General features: G+C 43.0%; 2 protein-coding genes across 3 annotated transcripts; both read right to left on the bottom strand.

Annotated features, from left to right (window-relative positions):
- Positions 1–126: 126 nt before the first annotated feature.
- On the bottom strand, positions 127–4,286 carry LOC147049466 (leucine-rich repeat-containing protein 3-like). Of its 2 annotated transcripts, none has more exons than XM_085924224.1 (3): positions 4,082–4,286; positions 2,619–2,729; positions 127–2,425 (listed from the first exon to the last, which is right to left on the bottom strand). In XM_085924224.1, exons 2-3 carry the CDS (start codon positions 2,647–2,649, stop codon positions 1,632–1,634), a joined length of 825 nt encoding a protein of 274 aa, XP_085780350.1. In that variant the 5' UTR covers positions 2,650–2,729; positions 4,082–4,286; the 3' UTR covers positions 127–1,631. The 2 variants fall into 2 exon arrangements, with proteins under 2 accessions (XP_085780350.1, XP_085780352.1); XM_085924226.1 differs by having other exon boundaries at positions 127–2,422.
- A 2,867-nt stretch (positions 4,287–7,153) lies between these two features.
- On the bottom strand, positions 7,154–18,076 carry myg1 (myg1 exonuclease). The gene is made up of 7 exons (XM_085924896.1): positions 17,723–18,076; positions 17,133–17,245; positions 14,954–15,113; positions 13,774–13,923; positions 12,810–12,932; positions 12,526–12,707; positions 7,154–7,671 (listed from the first exon to the last, which is right to left on the bottom strand). Exons 1-7 carry the CDS (start codon positions 18,002–18,004, stop codon positions 7,482–7,484), a joined length of 1,200 nt encoding a protein of 399 aa, XP_085781022.1. The 5' UTR covers positions 18,005–18,076; the 3' UTR covers positions 7,154–7,481.
- Between the last annotated feature and the right edge of the window lie 3,991 nt (positions 18,077–22,067).

Raw genomic sequence — 22,067 nt, 5'->3', positions numbered from 1 at the left:
ATTTCACAAACTAGTTCAAAGTTCAGTTGACCAATTTTAGTTCATCGTTCATCATTAAAATTTGATGTCATGTATAAAAGTCCGTGTGCTACTAACATGTTACGTCAACACAACACAAGTGTCCATATACAGATTTATTGTGACGCCCACATGACAATAACAAACTGATTTTTCTGATCTAATGATAATAATACAAACAACACAAATATTGTAATCATACAACAGATCGTCACACAAAACACATTACGCTACATTTAAAGTTGGTTTTGACAATACAAAATGCACACATTACGTCACACAAAAGACTGAAAATGAGGACAAAATATTTTTTTTTAATTATGAGTCACACACACTGAGATGAGAGGTGATAGTGTTTGGAAAAAAGGCAAGTAGGCACTTGAGAGAAATTTTGATTTGGGACCAGCGTTGCATTTGTCTAACATCATCAAAAAATAAATAAAGTGGATACGGCACACTTTGAAACGCCCCAAATATATGCAGTATATTCTACTCTAAGAATAACGTGGTCATCCTATGAGAATAAAGTTGTATTAAACTTTTGAGAATTTTGGAATGTCAATATTTCCACACAGACTTTCAGGCTTTTTTGTTGTTGTCATATTACATTCCTTTTTCAAATGACTTTTAAAATCTTAGTACATTATGGAGACACTCAATCTGGAAGCCGAGACAATCAACATGTATTACATTTTGAATTTTTTTTCCACATCTTTTATTCTTTTATGAATACAAGACAGCTACCAAGGCCCTACTCTGGCCTGTATTTTGGAAAGAATACATTCCTGAGAAGAAATCAACAGTTCTTTTGGTCCAGCGCTAAAAATCCAAATAATAATAAACAAGAAAACAAAACCATAATATAACAAAACCAACATTGAAAACAAATACCAAATAATAATAAAGGCATTAAACCACCACCTCAATAAAACAATGGTAAAAATAAAGCACCTGCTTGATCAATAAAATAAAAAGAATAATCAATTAAAACTAAAAATAAAGCGTTACTGTGCTCCACATGTGCGTATTAGCATCAGTCAAGTGATAAACACACGTCAACGCCAGATGAAGACGATTACGATGACGATGATGATGATGATGATGATGATGATGATGATGATGATGATGATAAGCTCATTTCCTTTAGTCACTGAGTCACCATTTGACCTTGATGAGCCAATGAAGAGGACAGTAGAGGGCACAGTGGGATCAAATAAAGGGAAAGAGGACTGCACCAAAAAGACTCGGCAAAGTTCTTGCAGTTGCGTTGATTAGTTCATTGTTCTCTACAGTGAACCCCCGCTACATTGAGGTTCATCTTTCGTGACCCAATCATGTCTTGATTAGTTGTCACTGACCTACTTGTCTGTCCCCTGGTGGCTTGATATTGTAAGGTGGGCTGTACCTTACAGCCCACCTTACAATAGACAGGTGGGCTGTAAGGTACCTTACAGCCCCCACCACACCCATCTTGTGGTGGGGGCTGAAGCGCAGTGGCAGCTTCTCTCAAGGCAAATAAAGAAAAACTGTTGCGGCATAAAAAGCCAATCAGATTCCTTCTTTTGCGTGACCACTGAACGAGCAGTCGTACAGTTTTTCAGTCGCCGTAGCATTCAGAAACCGGTGCTAAGGGTGTCCGTCTCCGTGGGGGTCTTACGGGGACTCGGTAGGCTCTTCAGGTACTCCAGATGCCGGCGGGCCTCGGCCTGGTTCTGCCTGACGTAGTAGACCACGTACACGATGACCATGAAGAACCATACGAACATGGTGACCAACATGGCCACGTCGGTGGTCTTGCGCTGCAGGCTGCAGAAATTCACACCAGAGTGCAGAAGTCGAACCAGAGGCTGCCCGGCGTGCTCGCCCAGAACGCCCGGGTCCTCCCAGCGGCTGGTCTCTCCCAGTCCACGCACCGAGCTCTCGCAGACAATTCCGTTGACCGTCTCGGCTTCCAGGTTGAGCGTCTCGACGAGTTCCTGGAGCATACAGTCGCAGTGCCAGGGGTTGTGGTACAGGCGCATCTTGGCCCGCGTACCCCCAAACTCATCTCGGCTGGCTTGCCTCAGCTGGTTGTGGGACAGGTCCAGGAGGCGCAGTTCGGGGCCCAGGTGGCGTAGCGCCCCAGAGGACAATGAGTCGATGCGGTTGTGCGCCAGGTAGAGGTCCTGCAGGTGGACCAGTTCCACAAAAGCACTCTCGGGGAGATTCTGGATGTTGTTGTGCTCCAGGTGCAGGGACACCGTGTCCGGCGGAATTCCTTTGGGGACTTCTTGAAGGCCGGCGTCCGAGCACAGCACGGTTGCCGTGTCCCAGGCGCAATGGCAGCCGTTAGGACACTGCGGCTGGGCCGGATTCCACAGGGAGACGAAAAACAAAACTCTGCACAGCCACGGCACCAGATTGCCTCCTTACACAGCAATGGAGGAGAGAGTTAGAACATGACTATGGTAAAATTTTAAATATTGTCACATTCTAAAACAATGACAACGTTGTTTCATAAATGAGTCACTTTCTATTCATCATTTATGTGTGTTTGCTTTGTTGGGGTGGGGTAGATTTTCTGTGGAAGTCGGATGGGGCAGACAGATGGACAGGCTCACCTGCTCTTCTTGTTTTCGAGGTCTGCTCCATGACCGCTGTGGCAGAACTGGGCACATGGCCTCGGCGTAGCCGCCCGACACGCACCTTCACTCGGACGTCACTGCCGCCGTCTGGGAGGAAGGGGATAAGGAAATTTAGGAAAGGGTGTATTTTCCGGTACAAGGACCTTTTGAAGGAGACGCTATTATGGAGGAAGACAGCAATAAAAGGGCCGTCTCGGGGTCCACTTTAGCGACCTTATTTTCCAGTACAATCTTATCACACTTCCCCTTTCTTACCCATTTTTGCTCAGACATCAACGTTATGTCATTTCCAACTTTTAATATATCAAGACTGAACAACATTGAGAACATGACCTATTTTTCTGAATTGAATTGAACACAATGGGTAACTGTGGTGCAAACAGCAAATGTTTAATTTGTCCATGTACGGGATTAATCCAAGCTCCTCTCCCCTGTCTGGTTTTTCACACAGAATAAAAGAATCACATGACACTCTTCTATTGCTTTGTTTATCTTCCTATGATGTCTCAGCCCCCTTCATCATATTTCATGCCGGTGCAAATTACGCATGCATTGTGAGGATGGAGGTTAGAAAAAAAGCGGGTGGGAATGATTCGCAAGTAAGGCTATTACCAGCGAGAACATCAATCCAGCTGGAGTCTCACGGCGTCAATAGGAGACAAGGGGGAGCAGCTGCTCCAATGCACTTAAAACGTTACCGAGGTTGTGAATCACACTAAGCAAGCATGGACGTCGACAAGACTGTGTATTTAAAAAAATAGTGTGAAGTTTTTTCTGTTTTTTTTAAATATCACATTTTCTATTCAATAATTGAGGGTCAAAGGTTGAAAGCTAAACAGTGGGAGGGTTTTTACTTTCTGCATCTGGATTTCGCATCTCTCTGACAATACCAATATAACCGAAAGACTTAACAGAAAACAAAATCATCATGTATGTTTAAAAGAAGAACATTCAAAGACTTGCAAAAAATCTGCTATCCTAATGCTAACACACTGCAAAATGCTGTTCATGGGCCGAACAAAAGCAGTATAAATATTGCGCTGAAACAGAAATTATACATTTGAATACACAATAATTCCACATGAAAAAAAAAATAGAACAATGCTTTATCCTTCGTGAAAAAGTTTTATCTTCAAACCCATGTAGAGTATCTGTACTCTACTGCCCCCTGGTGGTCTAGGCAAACACCGATGAATAAAGTGTCAGCTATTTTACATATTAGACAGACAGCATGCAAATCAACAACAGAGAGGAGACGTGACACATTTACAATTAGTTTTTAATACACTACATGGGCACACACTTAGAAAAACATCATTCAGTCCATGCACACGACGTACTATATTATATTTGCATTTCAACAACATAAAGCAGTTTAACCGGATCAGTGAAAGCATCTAATTAAATATTTGACAAACTCCAGACATGGATCAACTTACGCGTGAATGGGTTCCTCTGAAGTTTGTCGTCCAATTTTCTCGAATCCTTTGGAAGGATTTCCAGTGCCGTTTCAAGCAAAGCTGACTGGACGTCGTCTTCGGGTTAGTACACATAAATAAGAAATTTTAACATCTACTCCGCTGTGTCCGCATATGAGGCGAGCATCAGAGACTGGAGTGCAAGCGAGGGACGTCAATCGGTAATAAAGAGGAGTGGGCGTGTCCCTGTCTCTCTTTCCTCTTCTCTTTTAATCTCCCAGGGAGCATCTCACGTGGCATCATCGTCGTGAGAACGACTATATTATTTTTCTTATTGTGTTGTCTCTTCTGCGGAGACGTCAGAAGGCGAACGAAGATATGAATATTTAAAAAGGATGTGCGTGCGCGTGCACGTGAAGGGAGGAAGTCATGACACATGACTGAGCTAGAAATACGAGATGGCACTGTTGCGAATAAAGATTAAATTAAAGGGATGTTCATATTTGCAAATATTATGCTACAGCAACTTACTAAGGCGTAAGGTTGTTGAAGATTTTTGTATTTTTGTGTGTCCGCTGGACTGTACGTATTATACTGCCGCCTGGTGGTGAAGGTGTGCACAGCCCAAGGAGCAGCATAATGAATCGGATGACAGCATCAAATCGTGATATGTAACCGTTTAATGTGTTTTATTCTATTCAATTGTGTTATTGCTATATTTTGACAAACTACAATATTTGAAACTATTATAATACACATTATATATAGTTGCTGGGGGGTTTTCAGTCTTTGTATCATTGTTAAATATTTTTTGCCCAAAAATGGAGGGCCTGTGAACATTTCTTCAGATCATTTGATTCTCAAGGCATTGAATCGATCACCACTGGACTGAACCAAAACAATCCAGTGGTGATCGATTCAATGCTCTGCGGATAGGTGCAGAATACATTTTGACAACACAGACAGACTGCATATAGAAGCACGTTTTTTGCAAGCTGTGCCAGGCTCCCAAAGGACCCTCAAGGGTTTGGTGGTTGCCTTCTCTGGAGTGCTTCCAACTTATTCCAAAAATGCCGTTTCCAGGCTTGGCTAATGTCATGCAAAATGCTCCAAGTAAAAAGCTGCTCATTTGTATGGGTAGACTTGCTGTTAGTCTGGGAATGCATTTGTCCTGACAGTTTCCTCCACTGACAAGACAGGAACTTGCACTTTTATTCACCTCAGAATGATGAGAAGGCACAGAAAGCAGAAATACTCAGCAAAGATGTGATGCAGGAATACCAACTGACTCAATGTGGACTCAGCCAAGCAAGCGGCAATCATTTGTTTGTCAGCAAATGCAATGAAGCTCGCGCTCATTTGTAAACAGACACTGATAGCGGAAAAGATTCATCAGCAACAAACCCAGGAAGACAAAGACAACATCAACACGCGCCATGCGGTGTGGACCGATACAAGAAAAGCACCGGAGCATTTCTCCTTTTTCTCCTGGGACCGACTAAATGCACTCGCAGCGGGTCGGCGAGGGGCAGGTGTTCTGCTTAGCCAGTCGTTCGGTAGCCATTTTTTCCACTGCGCTGCCTCGTGGGACCCTTGACCCCCGTTGGAGTTGTATACTACTACACGTGACAAACAGCACAAAGTTGTTGTGCTGAGGCACATGAAAATTACCCCCCCTCAAAGAAAATATTTCTACATTGCAATGAATGGAGATGCTATTAAGTAGCAGTGTGCAATTAAGCAACATTTATAATCGTGATTTGATTTTGACTCACCATATTAAAAACATTATTAAAGAAGAAAAATCAATAATGTGTCTAACGGCGGGATGTCATTGCAAGTTCCCAACATTGTATGAAATTCCACCCTCCCTCAATACGCTTTCAATTGTTTAATAACACTCTAGATGGAGTTAATAGTAAACTAAACACAAAACAAAAATAATTTCACACATTGTATATCAAAACAAAAGACATGCTTCGTTTTAAAAACATCACCAGTGCTAATGCTAAAGTCAATGCAAAATACCACTGACATGCTAACAAAAAATTTGTATCAACCTCTAGGAGTGATATTCCTTCAAATAAATATTAACAAACACTAACTAAACACGATATAAACAATCACATTATATAATACCCAAAGGCCCAAAATTCTTTCCAATCCGTGAATAATGTGATATAGAGAAAAAAATCCTAATTGCTATTTTAAAATATTATTATGTAGTATTATTATTCTATCTTATTTTAATATATAATATAAATTAAACATTTAAAATATGTTCCTTAGATTCATTTAATAGGAGTCCGCAGCAAACCAGACTTTGACTCTGCTGCAACCTGAGTCAGTGATTATCTTCCATTACTCCCCATGCAACAATGACACCATAATTGCTGTGTATTACAATATGACAGCATGATGGATCCGTGTAACAAAAGAAAAAAAATGATACAAAACGACCAGACACAAAAAAGAAAACCAGTCTCCACTGGTGAATAACAATGAGAGCAACGAATAAGGACAAATTGATTTTTGATTTTTTTATCAATAGAACAAAAGCTGGCTAAACACAGGTGATTCATTTTTTTCCCATGAATGCCTCAATTTCTTCACCTTTAATTTATTAAAATATATAAAAGATTTGAGGCTGTGAATGTATAGTATAGTTTGGACACCCCGGGCTAATGCAAACTGATGAGAGTGACAGGTTGAATTACAAGGCATGGAATTGGTGAAAAAAAATACAAAATGGAGCACGTAGCTCACTGCACTGTCATTACGATCACTTTTTCACAGCCTTTGAAAATTTAATTTCTCTGAATTAATGAAGACCTGCGTTACACACGCTTTGATGGCAAAAGCCTGGCAGAAATAGCCTGCGCGCCTCTTTGTAGTGTTCAACCGTTGAAAGGAGCAGCCGTCTTCTCTATGTGGCTGTCTGCATCAATTGGACTTCATTGAAAGGGGAATTTGTGGCTATTCGCAGGCAGCTTTGATGGCTCACCTTGGCAGATGGCCGACAGCGATATAATGATTTGATGTGGTAAGGCTACAGCTTCCCCACTGGACGAAAAAATAACAGACACCAAAGAATTAACGAATGAATTTTATTGGAAATGAATGATATCAGAGTTCATTAGGTTCAGCTACACCATTAAATAGGAATCACTAAGAGCTGTATTCAAAAAAGGAACATTTGCAAACATTTTCAACCTTAAAGCAACTTGCCTAAACAACTAAGGCATCATACTAAAAAAAACTTTGGATGGTATAAACCAAAACTACGTATTATCCCGTTTAAAACCTCCTGTACTATTTGATGGTGCAGGTGTACCTAATATTGTGGTCAGTATCAAACCCCTCGCTAGGCAAGATGAACATTTGTGAAAGTAACATCCTGACCACAAAAACTTTTGACTGGTCAGCAGTCACCGTTGGCAGGCGACTTGACAGCGGCCTGCAGGGTCCTGCGGGCCATCTCCAGGGCCCCTTCCCGCCTTTTGTTCCCGCCAGTAAAACCGGAGGCGTGGACGAAGATGCATCCCTCGATGCCGCTGAGCTTGGACAGCTCATCGTCACGGATACCGCGCCACTCCTCGAGCAGAGGTAGTCTGGAGACAAAAGGTGTTGATCAGTTCGTGTGCGGCTACTGCTGCGTCACCTCTTGTTGTCGCTGTATGAAAAAAAATGTTATGTCTATGCGTCTCCTCATCTGTGGCAAAAGGCCGTGAACCGTAGCACGGCTTCAATCAGACGCTACAAATAGGCCACCAGGAGCAATCAGCCCTTATTCTTCTCCTCCAATTATGACATAATTATTATGTGGAAAATCACAGTCATACAAGGACACTGGAGTCCGAAGTCAATCAAGGGAAAGATTGACTCTTTAGAGGCGCTCACTGACAGTGTTCTCTTCGGAAAGTGCATGGGAGGAATTTGGAAAATTTCTATCAGGGTTGGACAATAACAATTGATGTATATGTGCCTAATTGTTTGTTGATTAAAAGTGGAGTCTTATGCCACATAACGTGGAACCCCTCAGCATCTGGCTCAAAATGTGCCTTTAAGAAAGTCGTTCAGATTTCTGCTGTACAGTGACATCACAGTTGGGCTATCCCACCAAAATCCCATCATTTAGCATCATCGTCCGTCCACCTGGTACGAATTTAGTATCCGTGGCAAAAACGTACGTTCCACACAATCACGTTGCAGCCCCGGTGCCACAAATTTAGGTCAACACATGCTCATCCCCATAAAGAGAACCCGGGGAGGTGAGCGAAACACAACCAGAATCCCTGTTAAATGAATCAAGCGGGTCGATAGTGCTATTGTATAGCTGCGTGCGCCGAAAAGGTCAACAGGCTTGGTAATGAGGGAAAGAGTGGGAGGGTTGGCAGTGGCTATTATGACTGGTCAGGAAGCAGGGATTCTCTAGATGACCGCTCAAAATATAAAGTACACAATTAGGAAATTAGCCGCACGGCGCAGAGGTCCAACATGACAGATACGACAGGGCTAGTGCTTCAATACTAAAAAAAAAAAAAAAATGATACTCAAGAATGGCTTTCCTGCAACTGATTTTTTTTATTTTTTATTATCATTTCACATTAACTCATGGTTCATCAAAATTCCCCTCAAATCAAATTTTGATGCTAAGAAAAATTCCAACAATCCACAATAAAAACATCTTGGACCCAAGTGCTAATAACATTGACAACATCAAAACAGGAAACCAATTATAGTTCCTATTTTGGAATGTCGATCGGATTCCGTGGGTAATAAACAGGGGACCTGCGTGTTTTCTGTTTCACCTATCCTTTATATTACCTTTCCCAGGAAGGACTGCTTCCACCGTTCTGCTCCCTGTCCTGACACACATTTCTGATAAAAATAAATCTCTCCCCCGCCCGCCCGCCCGCCCTCCACCACAGGTGCAGTGGCAGGGACACAGGTGATAACAACACCCCGATAACAGACTCGACACATGTCTACTGGGAGAACGCGGGTCGCTCAAAAGGAAAGCCATCTGGATTTTCTTTTTTTTTTTTTCCCCTCTACCTAAGCCATTGTTCGTTCCCAATGATCGGCACTCCTGTTTGCAATATATTAAAGCTTTGGAGAGCTTTGGAGTTGACTCGAACAGACGCCGCCTCCTAATGAGATTTCGCAGTGGAGTGGAAACCAGCGCGGATTGGGTTACGTGTGAAAGGTGAGGCGACGAGATGGGAAGACGACGGAATGGATCGACTGTGGAAGAAGCTGATGGAGAGAGCAAGAGACGTGTTGGGGGGGGGGGGGGGGGGGGGGGTTGCTGATAGGAGAAGCGAGTGGATGTAGGTTGTGGACTGAGGTATAAAATTAGTAACAGCCATGGTCACATGATCCACACCTCTTTCTATTCCTGTATCAGTAATAAGAGGCAGACAGTCAGGTGATTCACAGGTGACAATTATACCATGCCCACCATCACACTTGAAGAATCATCAGTGTTGAGCTTCACAAAGAGAGAAGGAGAATGGACTGGATAGCAAATAGTAAGTGAAGCAGCAGGAGATGAGCAAGTGCATGGACAGACACAGCAACAGTACACCATATAATGAGACGCAATATAGGAAGCGCACAGGGGGGGGGGGAAAAAAAAAAAAAAAAGTCTGCCCTTACCAAGATGAAACACAGAGCAAGTGTAAACTTGCCTGGAGGCAAAAAAAATCCTGCTGCATATGATGGCTGCCGTTGGGTCCTAGTGCAGGCGGACATTGAATCCTCAACCAAACTATATTGACAAGCGTTCTCAAAATTACGTTCATCCATCAACAGAGATGACATTAGTTGAAGGCAAAATTTGCTCATATTAATAAAGTAGCCCAAATATGATCAACAACTTAATGTCTCAATTATGCATGCCCTTTGGTTACAATAAAGACAAACTGCAGTCATATCTTATAATGGGAATGTGCTTGTTTGCGGTATAAATCATGTCACGGCTTGAATTTAAATGATCTACCCAGACAATGAAAGCGCTGGGTGTATACTACGAGACGAGGTGTACGTGGAAAATAGAGGTCATGATCACAACAACAAAATAAATTGCACGGTGGAGGATTTGAGCTCGAGACGGGGGGGGGGGACGAAGCCTAAGTTGGGAGACGATTTAATAAACGCTGTTGCTGAACATCACGTTATGTGCACGAGAATGCTCTTTCATCGTCGTGTGATGAATAAGTGGAGTGACGAGACACCAAATCGAGCTATGCGTCAAATGTATTGGAATCATTCGATCACTTCCACGCTGGCGCATGCATGCCTGACTCCTTGCGTAAGCCGTACAAAATAGGAATACAATTATTTTTTCTGTTTGGTGTCTATCACATGAAATTTGATTACTTAAAGCTAATATTAACTGTTAGAATGGAATTCAACTTTAATCCTAAAAAAATATTTGGGTCCCTTATTTACCCTTATTTTTAATGACTTGATTCTAATTATGAAGCCAAGTAGTTAAGAATAGACAACGCTCATTAATTGTTCCTCTCGCTTGGTCCTTAAGGCCCTATGTGCATTTGTTTGTGCAGAATAATTCCCCACACTGCCATTCATCGGCGCACCTCGGTAAAATCCAAATCCGGCCCTTACACCAGCTTCAAGGTTGTCTCTGGAGAACAGCTGGCTGCAGACAAAAGCTATTACCGCCACTTTTCAAGAGACACATTCAGGCCAGCGAGGAAGAAAAGAAAGAAAAAAAAAAAAGGCGAAGGAAGACAGCCGGCTTCGGGGCGCTCTGCTGTGCGCCCATCTGACAGCCACTTATGTTGAAGTAAATACATGCCAAACGCGCGTGCTGGAAAGCTGCGATCGACCGCCGACGTCACGCGCCGCCACAAACGACAGCACAGTGACCACAGCTCGCCTGTCAGGCTGTAAAAATGGGAAACAAAAGCGGGGTTGTTTTTTTTTTGTGGCTCACACAAATTACGTGTGTGTGTGTCGCACGCTGGGAATTGGCGCAGCGAGTCAATAACAGCAACTGCGGCGCTCCGGTGGGGCCGATGATGACGTTAATCGAGCAGCTTTGAGGACGGGCTCGACGGGGAAACATTTCCTGTCCCTCTGGGGAAAACGGGAGCCATTCTTGATAGGTGCTAATCATCTAACACATTCACACGTTCGGCCTTCCTCCCATCATCAATGCCATTAATCAGCGAGACCGAAAAAAAAGAATCGAGATGGAGTTGTACTGACAAGGTGGTGGCTTCAGACGCTAATGAGCAGCACATTCTTGTGCTTTTTCTGGCACTATGGTGAATATTGTTGCATTTGGAAAACTAACAGGATGCAAAATGAAACTATTTAGAAACCCAAGCACAAATCGCTCGTTTGTGAGAGGTTGACAAGGTCTAACGTGTAGTTACATTCCTCAAAGGTTGATGTTGACAATGCGTGTTCATACGTCAATCACATGAATGTCAGCGGGAAAACACAAGCAAGGCGGAATGTTTAGAAAATGTGCATTTCACCTCACGGCATTTTGTACCCCAACTGCATTTCTTGCTTTAGATCGGTAAATTATGTTGAATTATTTTTCCTTTTTTTAAATGATGTTGTTTTAGTCAAGTAAAATAACAACCACAACAAAAATAGAGGAGCGTTAACGTTAATACTTGTTTTGGTGTTTTTCTGAACAAAACAGTAAGAATAGCGTTAAAGGATTGGATCGATAAGTCGCATTGTTACCCATCCCTAATAATGTGTGTATTCTGCAAAAATAAAAAACTTCACCTACTTCTACAATCACAATATTGGAGAAAAACTTGCTTCCGAAATCCCTACGGTGTATTTAAAGACAAATATTTGGAAAGCCTGACACACTTCCTTTCTATCTCAAGCAGTAACTTTTTTTTTTTTTTTCTTTTTACCTTGTCCATCTTTGAAAGCACAAGACCCTGACTGAGGACAACTGCATGTATTTTCAACATTGTGATTGATGGCGTGGACTCTCGCAGAACCACTTATGCAAATTTGGGCTGACCTTGTTCCACTGCATTCCCCTGGGTGGAGGCAGGTCGCCTATGGTGACGACGGGCTAATTAAAGAGTGAGCGTACACTCGAGGAGCTCACATTCATTAAAAGCCACCTTTACAAAAGAAGAACGGCAGTTCATGCGGATAATTGGCCACAAATGAAAGCATCCGTCAAGTAAACTATGTCGAGCTACACACGATGTCCGGGGCTCAGGTGGCTCTGTTGAGACGTGAGAAGTGTTTACATCCTTTTAACCTTCAACGGAACAATGACCTCTGCTGCGACGAAAGGATCCTTCTCGTTCGCCAAACAAGGATTTCTCGACTTCCGTGAATTGTTGTCAAACGCTCCATTGAGCAAGTGAGTCAACTAAACACATCGGGGAGGCTGTGAAGCCCAAGCCTGTCACTACTCACTATCCATTATTTCAACAAATTGGTTTTACCTGCTCTGGAAGGTGTGGAGGCCCGCGGGGACACATTGGACCCTCCAATGTCCATTCTGGTCAGAGTACAGCACGTACTTGATGGCCGTTTCTACCTGGAGCTCCTTCTCCAGAGCGAACAGATGCTCCTTCCAGGGACAGCCGCCCTGGGAGAACTCCATCACCTGCCCGCTGGGATCTACCTGGAAACAACAAGGGCTAATCAGAGTCGGGCTGAACTTTTTCAAACGGCACGACACTCTATGTACGCTGCAGCTGTGACAGTATCAACGTTTAGAATTTACCTCGTAGCGCTCCTTAACGGCCTTTTCCACAACCTGGCGGGCTGGTAACCAGGAGGTGATGTAGAAATCCAAACGGTCCAGAAACTCATCCCCGACTAAAGCTAAGGCCTTTTTGAACCCCTCCTGCAGATGGAAAGATGTACTGGAGTAGTTGACAATTCCAAAAATAAATATCCTTGGGCGAAGTCAACTATTTTTAGTCAACATGGAGGCCAAAATAGCTTCCACAAAAATAAATAAATGAAAATCCAGTTTAGACTGTGACGATTTCCAACTTAACAGACATGGAAGCGAGAGATGAGGAATTACTTTGCACCCCAAAACATTTCTGTTCTGTGAAGGAGTTTTGGCAAGCAAGCTTTTTAATTAAACGCGAGTGCCTCTGTGTTCACTCCATCGCTGCGTGAGATGAGTAAAAAAAGTGAGGCAATTGGAAGCGATTGCATGGATTCACTGGAGGAAAATGACATAAAATAAATGGGCGAAGCTGGTACACTGACACAGCCTGGATGATGGAAAAACACAGATGAGGGGTTTGCACCGCTAGCTTGAAGGGGAATAACGTGTCATGTCCTTCCCATGGAATTCTCCTACTGCACTAACGAGAAACAAAGTTGGGCTTTAAAAATCGGCGAATCGGTAGAATACTCTAGTATTCAAAAAATATTTCATAGCTGCAGCCGTCATTTGGTTTTATATTCACGGCCTAGGAGTGTTATATAACGGAAAAATTGACTGTGATGTCATCATAGAGAAGGAAATAAAGCTTTGTGCATTTTATTTTATCCATGTGCTGTTTTTACAAACTACCAAGTCAAGTAGTTTTGCTTTTTTCAGCGTCAGAATAGAGTACGGTGAGCTTCAGCAACAATGGCAGTGTTTGAGGTGTGACTGGCTTTCATGCTGAGCTTCACGTCGCGGTTTCTGTCATGAGACGTGCTGAATTCCATTACAAAGCACGCACCTCGGTGTCCTGACTCTTGCTGTTCCAGCGTGGATTCAGATGACCGACACGTGCGCTCAGCGTGGTGGAGATGGCGAAGCGCGGCTCGCCGTCACACTGCGAAATGCCGTTGTCTATGGCGTCCACCTCCTCCACAAAGTTCTCATACAGCTGCCAGAAAGTGAACAGCCAAAGGAGAGCTTAATGAATGCGTAATGACATGGAAATGGGCAGTTTTATATTAATGAATGGACGTGAAGCCTCCTTTTTTTTTCCCCCCCAAAGGCTGGACATTGGGGCCCATTAGGTCCAAATATATTGCTAGTAAGTGAGGGCTAAAGTGCACTGCAAGATCCTTAAACCACAGACGACCGCTACTATTTTACAGTCAACTGGAAAAGGTTCAACTGGAAGCAATAGAAGAACACCAAAGACAAAGATGTATTTTGGACTAAATGTCTTTCCCGCTCGGGACATCCGAGGTAACACATTGATCAGTTCACATTAGAATGGCGGGAGCTGCTGAAATTCCAAAATGGCTGTTAAGCATACCTAAAACAGTATGTTTGACGAGCTGCAAATGCTTCAAGTTAATAGTGGTTACATTTATGGCCAGCAAAGATTTGCCGAGCCTAATGTACCATGCAAAGACGCGTGTGCCATGCAGGCCTCCTGTTGATTGCTGCAAATTCCAATAAATAGAACGGCAGTATACTCGGCTGGGAGCCCGGCACAGTGGAATAGTCACATTTCTTTTAGTTCTGGTCTTTCTCTGCTTCCAACTATTTGATGGAGGCAGAACACTGGAGATTATTTTTTCATTTCTTAGCGCAATGAAAACACATTTGCCTTTTTTGTTTTAGCCCCTTAAACGCAAATGAGCCACTCCTCATTCGACCCGCTCTTCTCTGGGGCCAACGGCAAGTACAGTTACTATGACAACTGGGGGCAGAACTAGAGGCAAGCAGTTTCTACTTGTGCAGAATGTGAAAGGAGGGGGGGGGGGGCACTCAGATAAGACCACAAAACAACTTACATACACAGCATTGTGTCACTAACCCTCCCAGTATCAGCCCGATGACATTTTGTCCTCCGAGCTCCCTGCAGTGGACATTTGGTCCAATAGCAAATAGCAGCAGACAGAACACAATGCTCCCTAATCCCTGGAAAGCATCAAATATGGTCATCCTATCATTCTCACTTTGTCGTAGAGGATCTCCAGCTGCTTGTCGTCCTCCTTCAGCTGTGTCAGATGGGCCAACAGCTGACGGCCAAAGTGGAGATAGACCAAGCCGGCTGAGCTGAGCTTGGTCACCCAGTGCTTGTTGGGACGCAGGCTGTTGAAGGTCTCTGTAAAAGTTCTGAACGGAAAAGCCGGTGACATAAAGGTGAGCTGTGCCATTGAAGGGGAACTTTTCTTTTTCTTTTTGTCATAATGACATTAGTATTTGTGATTGCCATACAAACTCAAAGTTGTTTTAAATTCGACTAGATGTGCACCAGATGTCAATAGCGAGGATTCGGGACACCATAAATAGTCCATCAGGCTTCGTTTCCAGTTTGCGTGGAGAGGAGATGGAGAGCTTGCAGATTGCACGGAGTGTCTGTGAGCATGAGCGCACATAAATAAAAGGCCACGTGCACAGATGGAGGGAATGGGGTTGGGTTCGTACACGGCGGCATCCAGGCACTGCTGGTCATTTGATTGAGGCCTAATTGGAAGGCAACACGCGAGCTGCGGCAGACAGGAGACTGTCAAGTGAATGAGTGACATGTGAGTGAGGCGGGGGGTAATCATCAGCCCCATTAAAGAACCTAATTGGCCAAGCTGGAGCATCCCCGCCCGAGCACATTAACAAGTGAGGAGTGAAGTGAGCGAATAAGAAGGATGGATGTTGGCGTGGCCAAGGTGCCACCCTGCTAATAAAGATTGTAGTGACTACGTCCTTTGTTCCTCTTTTATTCTGGTACTTGATTTAATGCTCCGAGACTTGTCTGTCACATTCAGTACAAATGCTGTTTTTTTTTAACGATAGATAAATCATGTTCTCCTCATTAATTTGTTTAATTGATTAGTGCCAGTTCCCATAAACATTAGTAGAAAGGCTGATAGCGGTGTTGATTTTGGCTGTTACGCTCTACTCGCACTTCTTTCACTTTTGTTTTTTCTTTTAAATCTTATCAACTATATAGGAAGGAATTTCTGTATAATTTCCTAATTGTGTTTTTATCGAGATATGTTTTTGTTCTACTCATGTGTTATCCTAATACAATATATACCTAAACTTTCTGTATTTTTTTTGTTGAATGTAATATTTTCTACTGTATATTTAGTATGTTTTTCCTCAATATATGTATGAATGTCATATTTTCTACTGTATATTATTTAGTATGGCTTCCTCAATATATGTGTATTTCTCTGCAATTTGTCATTTCATATTTAGTATTTTTTTTACTTTCTAATGTTCATGGGGATTTTTTTTTTCCTTTCAAAGGGGGCTATTAATAGTGTTGCTATCATGTCCAACTGTTAGTGACAATTCCTTTTATGACTGACTTCATGCGCAGCACAGCACAGCCCACTTCCATTACTTGCATCTTTTGCTTTGCGCATCTGTGCGAGGCTCCCACGTTCTCCAGCGGGCCCCTGGCAGTGTGGTGACAGCCGGTGTGCCTCGTGAACGCCCAGCAGGGAGGACGATCAATAGAAGAGCACTAATTATCAACAGACGCCTGCTGGGAAAAGGGACCTGCTATGTCTTTATCATATGGTGGATGGGGAGGGGAAGGGGGGGGATAATCCATGGCTGTCAACATCCAGTCACCGAACTGACCAGTCTCTCTATGAGCGAGTGAATGTCATCTGCAATTAAACGACTTGCACTTATCATTGTGTGAAATATTTTCCCCGAGATGATGTGTGGCACAATGAGGGCGTTCAATACGCCGAGGCCTGACGGGGGTCTACGTGATGTGAATGCAGCAATTTTTCTATTCGTTCCTTGAACATGCACAGCCAGGAAATGGGACATATTTTGAAAGATTGACTCTTTGATGGCTATACAAATAGATGGAGCTCTGGAGTGCCTGCCTGTTCACCCATTGAGTGTGAAATTAAACAGCAAATCTTTAGTCATCTGCCTATTTCTGAAAATGTCAGCGAGCAAGCCGTTTTGAAGTATTACGTTAGCCGGGCTGATTTACATCATGAGCCACTTTACACTGAGTTTCCTAGACTGCTAGACTGGTTGAGCCCAGAGTCTGAAATGTTTCACAACAGCCTCATTCAATCCCCAATGTGTGGAAACAAACCATTAAGAGGTTATATATCAAGTTTACCGGCATGTCTTCTCCCACTGGACTAATAACATTCAGCCTACCTCTGATGATGATCGTAGCGGTGCCTCTGAGAATCAAATTCTCCTCCCACATCCACAACGATGTCACAGCCGGCAAGTAGCGTGGGGTCCCTGGTCCGCACGATCTCAGCATCCTGTGCATGGAATGGAACGGACGTGCAATTATCCAACGAGCGGCGGTCAAGTGGGACAGGAAGTCTTCGGAAAAATGACAATTTGATTCATCCACACGTCTTGTTTTGGCGCCCTACACGGACAGGTTGTAAGTGAATGGGAAATTCAATGAATCCCGTTTAGCGCTCACTGTTGAACGAAACGGCCTAATTGGACTCAAAGGAGGAAGCCAAGTTTGACCTTTTAACACTGATTCTCAACTGGTCGGTCAAGAACCATTTTAGGTTGGTGGTGGAAAGCTAGTTAAAAAGTACATATATATGTATTCTTTTGTGGGAGTAGTTAGTGTATTAGTAAGATAGATAGCTTGATAGATCAAATGTAAACACAAGCGTTTCCTATGCAATATGCACCGTGATGATGCTTCCGTGTGTCTTTACAACAGCGCCCCAATGTGGCATGTTGTAGTGCACACACACATTGAACAGTTTGCCCACCTTGTATTCGGGTAACTGCCGGAGGAAGAAGCAGGCTAAAACCTCGTCACAGTGAAAGGTTCCGTTGTGGGTTCCGATCTTTTTGGCGGCCATTCTATCAACGCACAACCTCTTGGCTTCACTCGACATGTGTCGTCTCACCGCGACGTTGACGACAAATCGCTGAGCACGGAACTGCTTAAGACGCAATTTTTGCAAAGCGGCAATGTTAGTTGTGTTGATTGTATCCGCAAAATATTTTGTTTGAACTAGATTTGTCACGAGCACACGCGCGAGCCTCATCAATGCAACAAGCCGGCGGGGGACACATTCAAGGGAGGGACTAAATGTCTTACATTGTTTTTAGACCGGTAGAAACAGATGCACGTTAAATGGTTCCACTTGGAAATAGAGGGCATTTCACAGAAAATCATACAACCAACAGGGGGCGCGGTTGTTCAATTGAGTCAAACCCATTGGACTTATGTTTTTTTTCTCGCCATAAGTGGTTCTGAAGATGAATGAATGAATGAATGAATGAATGAATGAATGAATGAATGAATGAATGAATGAATGAATGAATGAATGAATGAATGAATGAATGAATGAATAGCACCCTACCAAACTTACTAAAATAATTTAGACTGCAAGTAAAAAAAATATAAAGTTTTGGTGGTGTTAAGTCCCAGTGGCCCTTGAACGTTTCATCCTGTTGACTTGTGCTCCCGGGCACCTTATCCAAAGCCAACAGTCTTGAACCTGATATACTAACAGTTTTAACAAATATGACTAAAAGTATATTTTTCAGAAGGAAATTCTACATTTAAGCTTTGTTTAATCAGCACTATTTGCCATCAGACGTTGGCCTTGAATCAGCACCATGGACAGCACCCCGCATAGTCTCCAAATAAACATTCCTCCTCCTCCTCTTGATGGGATTACAATGCCTAATCGCTTTGAATGCAACAAAACAACATGTCGCTTTGTTCTGACACGTTTTTTTTATTTGTCACAACTAAATCCTCTTCAGCCGAATAAATGACCCTTCATGTCGGTAATGCCTCACGCTGTCAAGTGTCTCATTAGCATATCGCGATTAGCGACAAGAATACAAATTTCGGGGAGACAATGCGGCTGCCTCTGATTTATGCTGAAAATATTAGGCTAATTGAAAGGATTATCTTGTTTTAGCTGGTTATGTTTACTGACCTTTGCTTGAACCTGAATTGACGGCTCTTTTTGATTGGCTTTGATTGAGAGATAATTAAACTGAGCTTTTTTTTCAGTGGATGCAGAAAAAAAATGGTATGAGTCATGCGCAAAGATAAACATAAATAAACAAGCCCGGGAAATAATGTTTAACGACCCGCCTCCTGCTATGCACACTCTCTATTGGTCCCCACCCCCATCCTTTCTCACAACCCCAAAACCTTGAGGTGCGGAATCGTCACATGCTGTCTGAGAATTACACCCCCTCCTCCTCCTCCTCCTCCTCCTCTTCCTGCTCGCCACTTCCAGTTTTACACGCAGTGATGACAGGAAATGACTTGGTCTCCGCTTGCCTTAAAAGGAAGAGCGCAGCCCTCGGACGCTCAATCAAAACGTCAATTAGGCATTTTTGTCGCGTTTCCTATATGCTATTAAGTCACATTACACACTCATCTACCTACCTATCCAAGTGCCTGTCCTTCCATCCATCTATTGTATTCTTTTTACTTTGTATGATCATATATCACACTTTTCAGTATGACAACGTCCAAGTGGTCAGAAAAATAAGAACTCGGCATAGGAAATATGTCTCTCGATATGATAATAAATACACACAATGCCACCAATTTTTTTGCTCAACTATAGCCATGTTGTGGATGGGGATTGCACTTAACTGTAGGTATAAAATAGAAACAAGTTAAGAATAACATATAAAGCTGTTGCATCTCAGGGAATCACATATATAAATAGCATGCATAATTCATAAGATTGAATATTTATTTTGGCCAAAGTAATAACATTGCTGCCATTGGGATTTAATCTAAGGTTTCGGTCTGATAAGCAGTATAGAGACAATATGCAGTGCAGTCACATTCATTTAGGTCTACTTGCTGCGCCAATGTTTATTTCTCCACCCGGCATGTTTGCTAACTTCAGATGTGTGTGCTTGTTTGTGTGTTTGTACTCATGTGTCTGTTTAATTACAAGCATGCCTTTTCCACCCAAAACAAGATTCTTATAATTATTATAATGGTCCGCATAATTATTAAGGCTTCCCCCGCCCCCTTAGTGCAGCTGGTGAGCTGCCCCACTCCGGGGTATTTGGGAAGTGTAGTTAATCCGCTGTTAATCTTGAGCGTGATTTATGCATATTACATCTTTAATTGGAATAGACAGGCCTGTGCAATTATACTGTCACCAATTACTCTACCGTAGTTTACGTCCCTTTTAAGAGATTGCCTCTCCCGAAAACGTGCCCTCACTAATGCATTTACCATTTAATATGATGAATTCATTAAGAGCTTCATTATAGGGATCCTATATGTAATGGAAAAGATTTAGTAGAGTTTACTGTTTTATGACAAGTCGTCAAACTATAGCGGCCATTCGTAAAGACGAGCACTCAGATTTTGATTTATTGCAACGCTTCTACCCAGTGTGTTCTTGAAATTTGGTAGCAATCTGACCTTGTGAATTTTTGCTTATTAGAGTTTGGTGTGTTTTATGCCAGATTACCATTTTATTTTATTTCGAGACTTTAATGAATCCAACATGCATGTTTTTGGAATGTGAGAGACACAAAGTCCACCAAGGAAGACCTGAGCCGAGATTCAACTGTGAAGCAGATGTTGCAAACCACTAGTCCACTGTGCTGCAGGATGTTATACAACGGCTCATAACAGTGAACCTACAAAAGATTTTCTCACCCGTGCCGTGGATGATGCTACCAATTATTTGTGTGCATGTGCGCATGTGGCCCCATTAGAATTTCAAATGCGTCCAGCGCTATGTGCCACACACACACATACATACACATCATCGCCCACCTCTCTCCAACTGCAGTCACCACCACCACCTCACATTGCGTCGCTGACTTCACACCGGCCGACTGAGGATTCTGTTTCTACGGCAACATGCTCCCAAACCCCGCCCCGCCCCTCTCCCTCCTTTTCCTGGCACCGACCACGTGACTGTCAGGAAGGCTTCTCTCCCAGCTCCCCCTCTATGGTGATTAACCCTCTCCCCGCCGCCTTCGCGCTTCTCGGAGGCTTCCAAAGGGAAGCTGCTCGAATCTCCCCCCACCGTCAGATCAAAGCGGCACTTGATCTAAATGTTGCATTTGCATATTTTGAAATCACACCAGAGTGAATCATATACCAAGAGATGCACTTGTATTGGAAAAAAATCACAGTTGGTTGCGTGATGCTGCTTTTTTTTTGTGTCAAGGTCAAAGGCAGCCTCATTGAAGGGAAGCTTTTGGACCAAGGGTGGGCAAACTGTGGCTCCCGAGCCACATACTACCTGCTCTGTTCTTTAATCTGGCCGACTGAGCATTTGCATCAGAAGTTGGCAAATAGGCCCATCGGTCTATTTTAAAAATTAAACGTAACCACAGAGAACAAAAGTTTTCCCGCCGCATTATAGACTTCGGCAATGATCTCACTTTATTTATTTTATGACTGCATCCTTAACCTCCTGTCGGGAGTGCTTGTACAGCATGTAGCCACATGAGCGCATCAAGTTTATGAATGAAAACTCTTCTTCCTGGGTGGCAGACAGGAGATGAGATCATTTTGTATCAATGGAGAACCCCCCCCCACACACACACACACACACACATTTCCCCTCAACATACTGTATATCCTCTTCACGCCAAACCGTATTGGATGGCGCCACTCTTAATGAATCCTCTCGTAGACAATATGGATGAGACATTGCTTTACTGACTGGTGTCGCCCTAAGGTCAGCTTCCTCTGACGTCAACACATGCATTTACCTTCTTACTTCAAGGGACCACATCTTTCGGTTTGGGTGGGTGACTATTCTGAAGACAAATTTTGGCCTAATCAATCACAATTTTCAGACATTGGACCTGAAGAAAAAATTAGTTAAATATTATTTGTCCCTGAAGAAAAAAAACGTAATAGATCTCAAGTTTCAGGGGCTCCGTAGAATGAATGCAAAAAAAAAAACTTTTCACACTACCCTACATCTCTCATCAGAACGAATCTTTTACTGTCGATTTTCCGAAGCTGTGCGCTGATTATCGTTGTCACGTTCCTATAGGAACAGAGCAGAGTGGATGATTGGTCGTCTATTCAGTGGTGAGGGAAAGTGACAATTGCTGACGAATACGAGAGCCCTCAGTGAGGATCCA

Source organism: Syngnathus leptorhynchus, chromosome 11 (genome assembly GCF_054491065.1).
Source record: "Syngnathus leptorhynchus isolate UIUO chromosome 11, UIUO_Slep, whole genome shotgun sequence".
NCBI classification, from domain to species: domain Eukaryota; kingdom Metazoa; phylum Chordata; class Actinopteri; order Syngnathiformes; family Syngnathidae; genus Syngnathus; species Syngnathus leptorhynchus.
This window is presented reverse-complemented; position numbering and strand designations above follow the sequence as displayed.

Bases quoted from the DNA above. Each gene is read 5' to 3' on its own strand.
- LOC147049466 (XM_085924224.1), bottom strand. From the start codon at position 2,649: ATGGAGCAGACCTCGAAAACAAGAAGAGCAG. The intron at 2,426-2,618 runs GTGAGCCTGTCC...TTGCTGTGTAAG, and splicing joins CTCGAAAACAAGAAGAGCAG to GAGGCAATCTGGTGCCGTGG.
- myg1 (XM_085924896.1), bottom strand. From the start codon at position 18,004: ATGAGGCTCGCGCGTGTGCTCGTGACAAATCTAGTTCAAACAAAATAT. The intron at 17,246-17,722 runs GTGGGCAAACTG...TTCCATGCACAG, and splicing joins GGCAGTTACCCGAATACAAG to GATGCTGAGATCGTGCGGAC. The intron at 12,933-13,773 runs GTGCGTGCTTTG...TTCCATCTGCAG, and splicing joins GCAAGAGTCAGGACACCGAG to GAGGGGTTCAAAAAGGCCTT.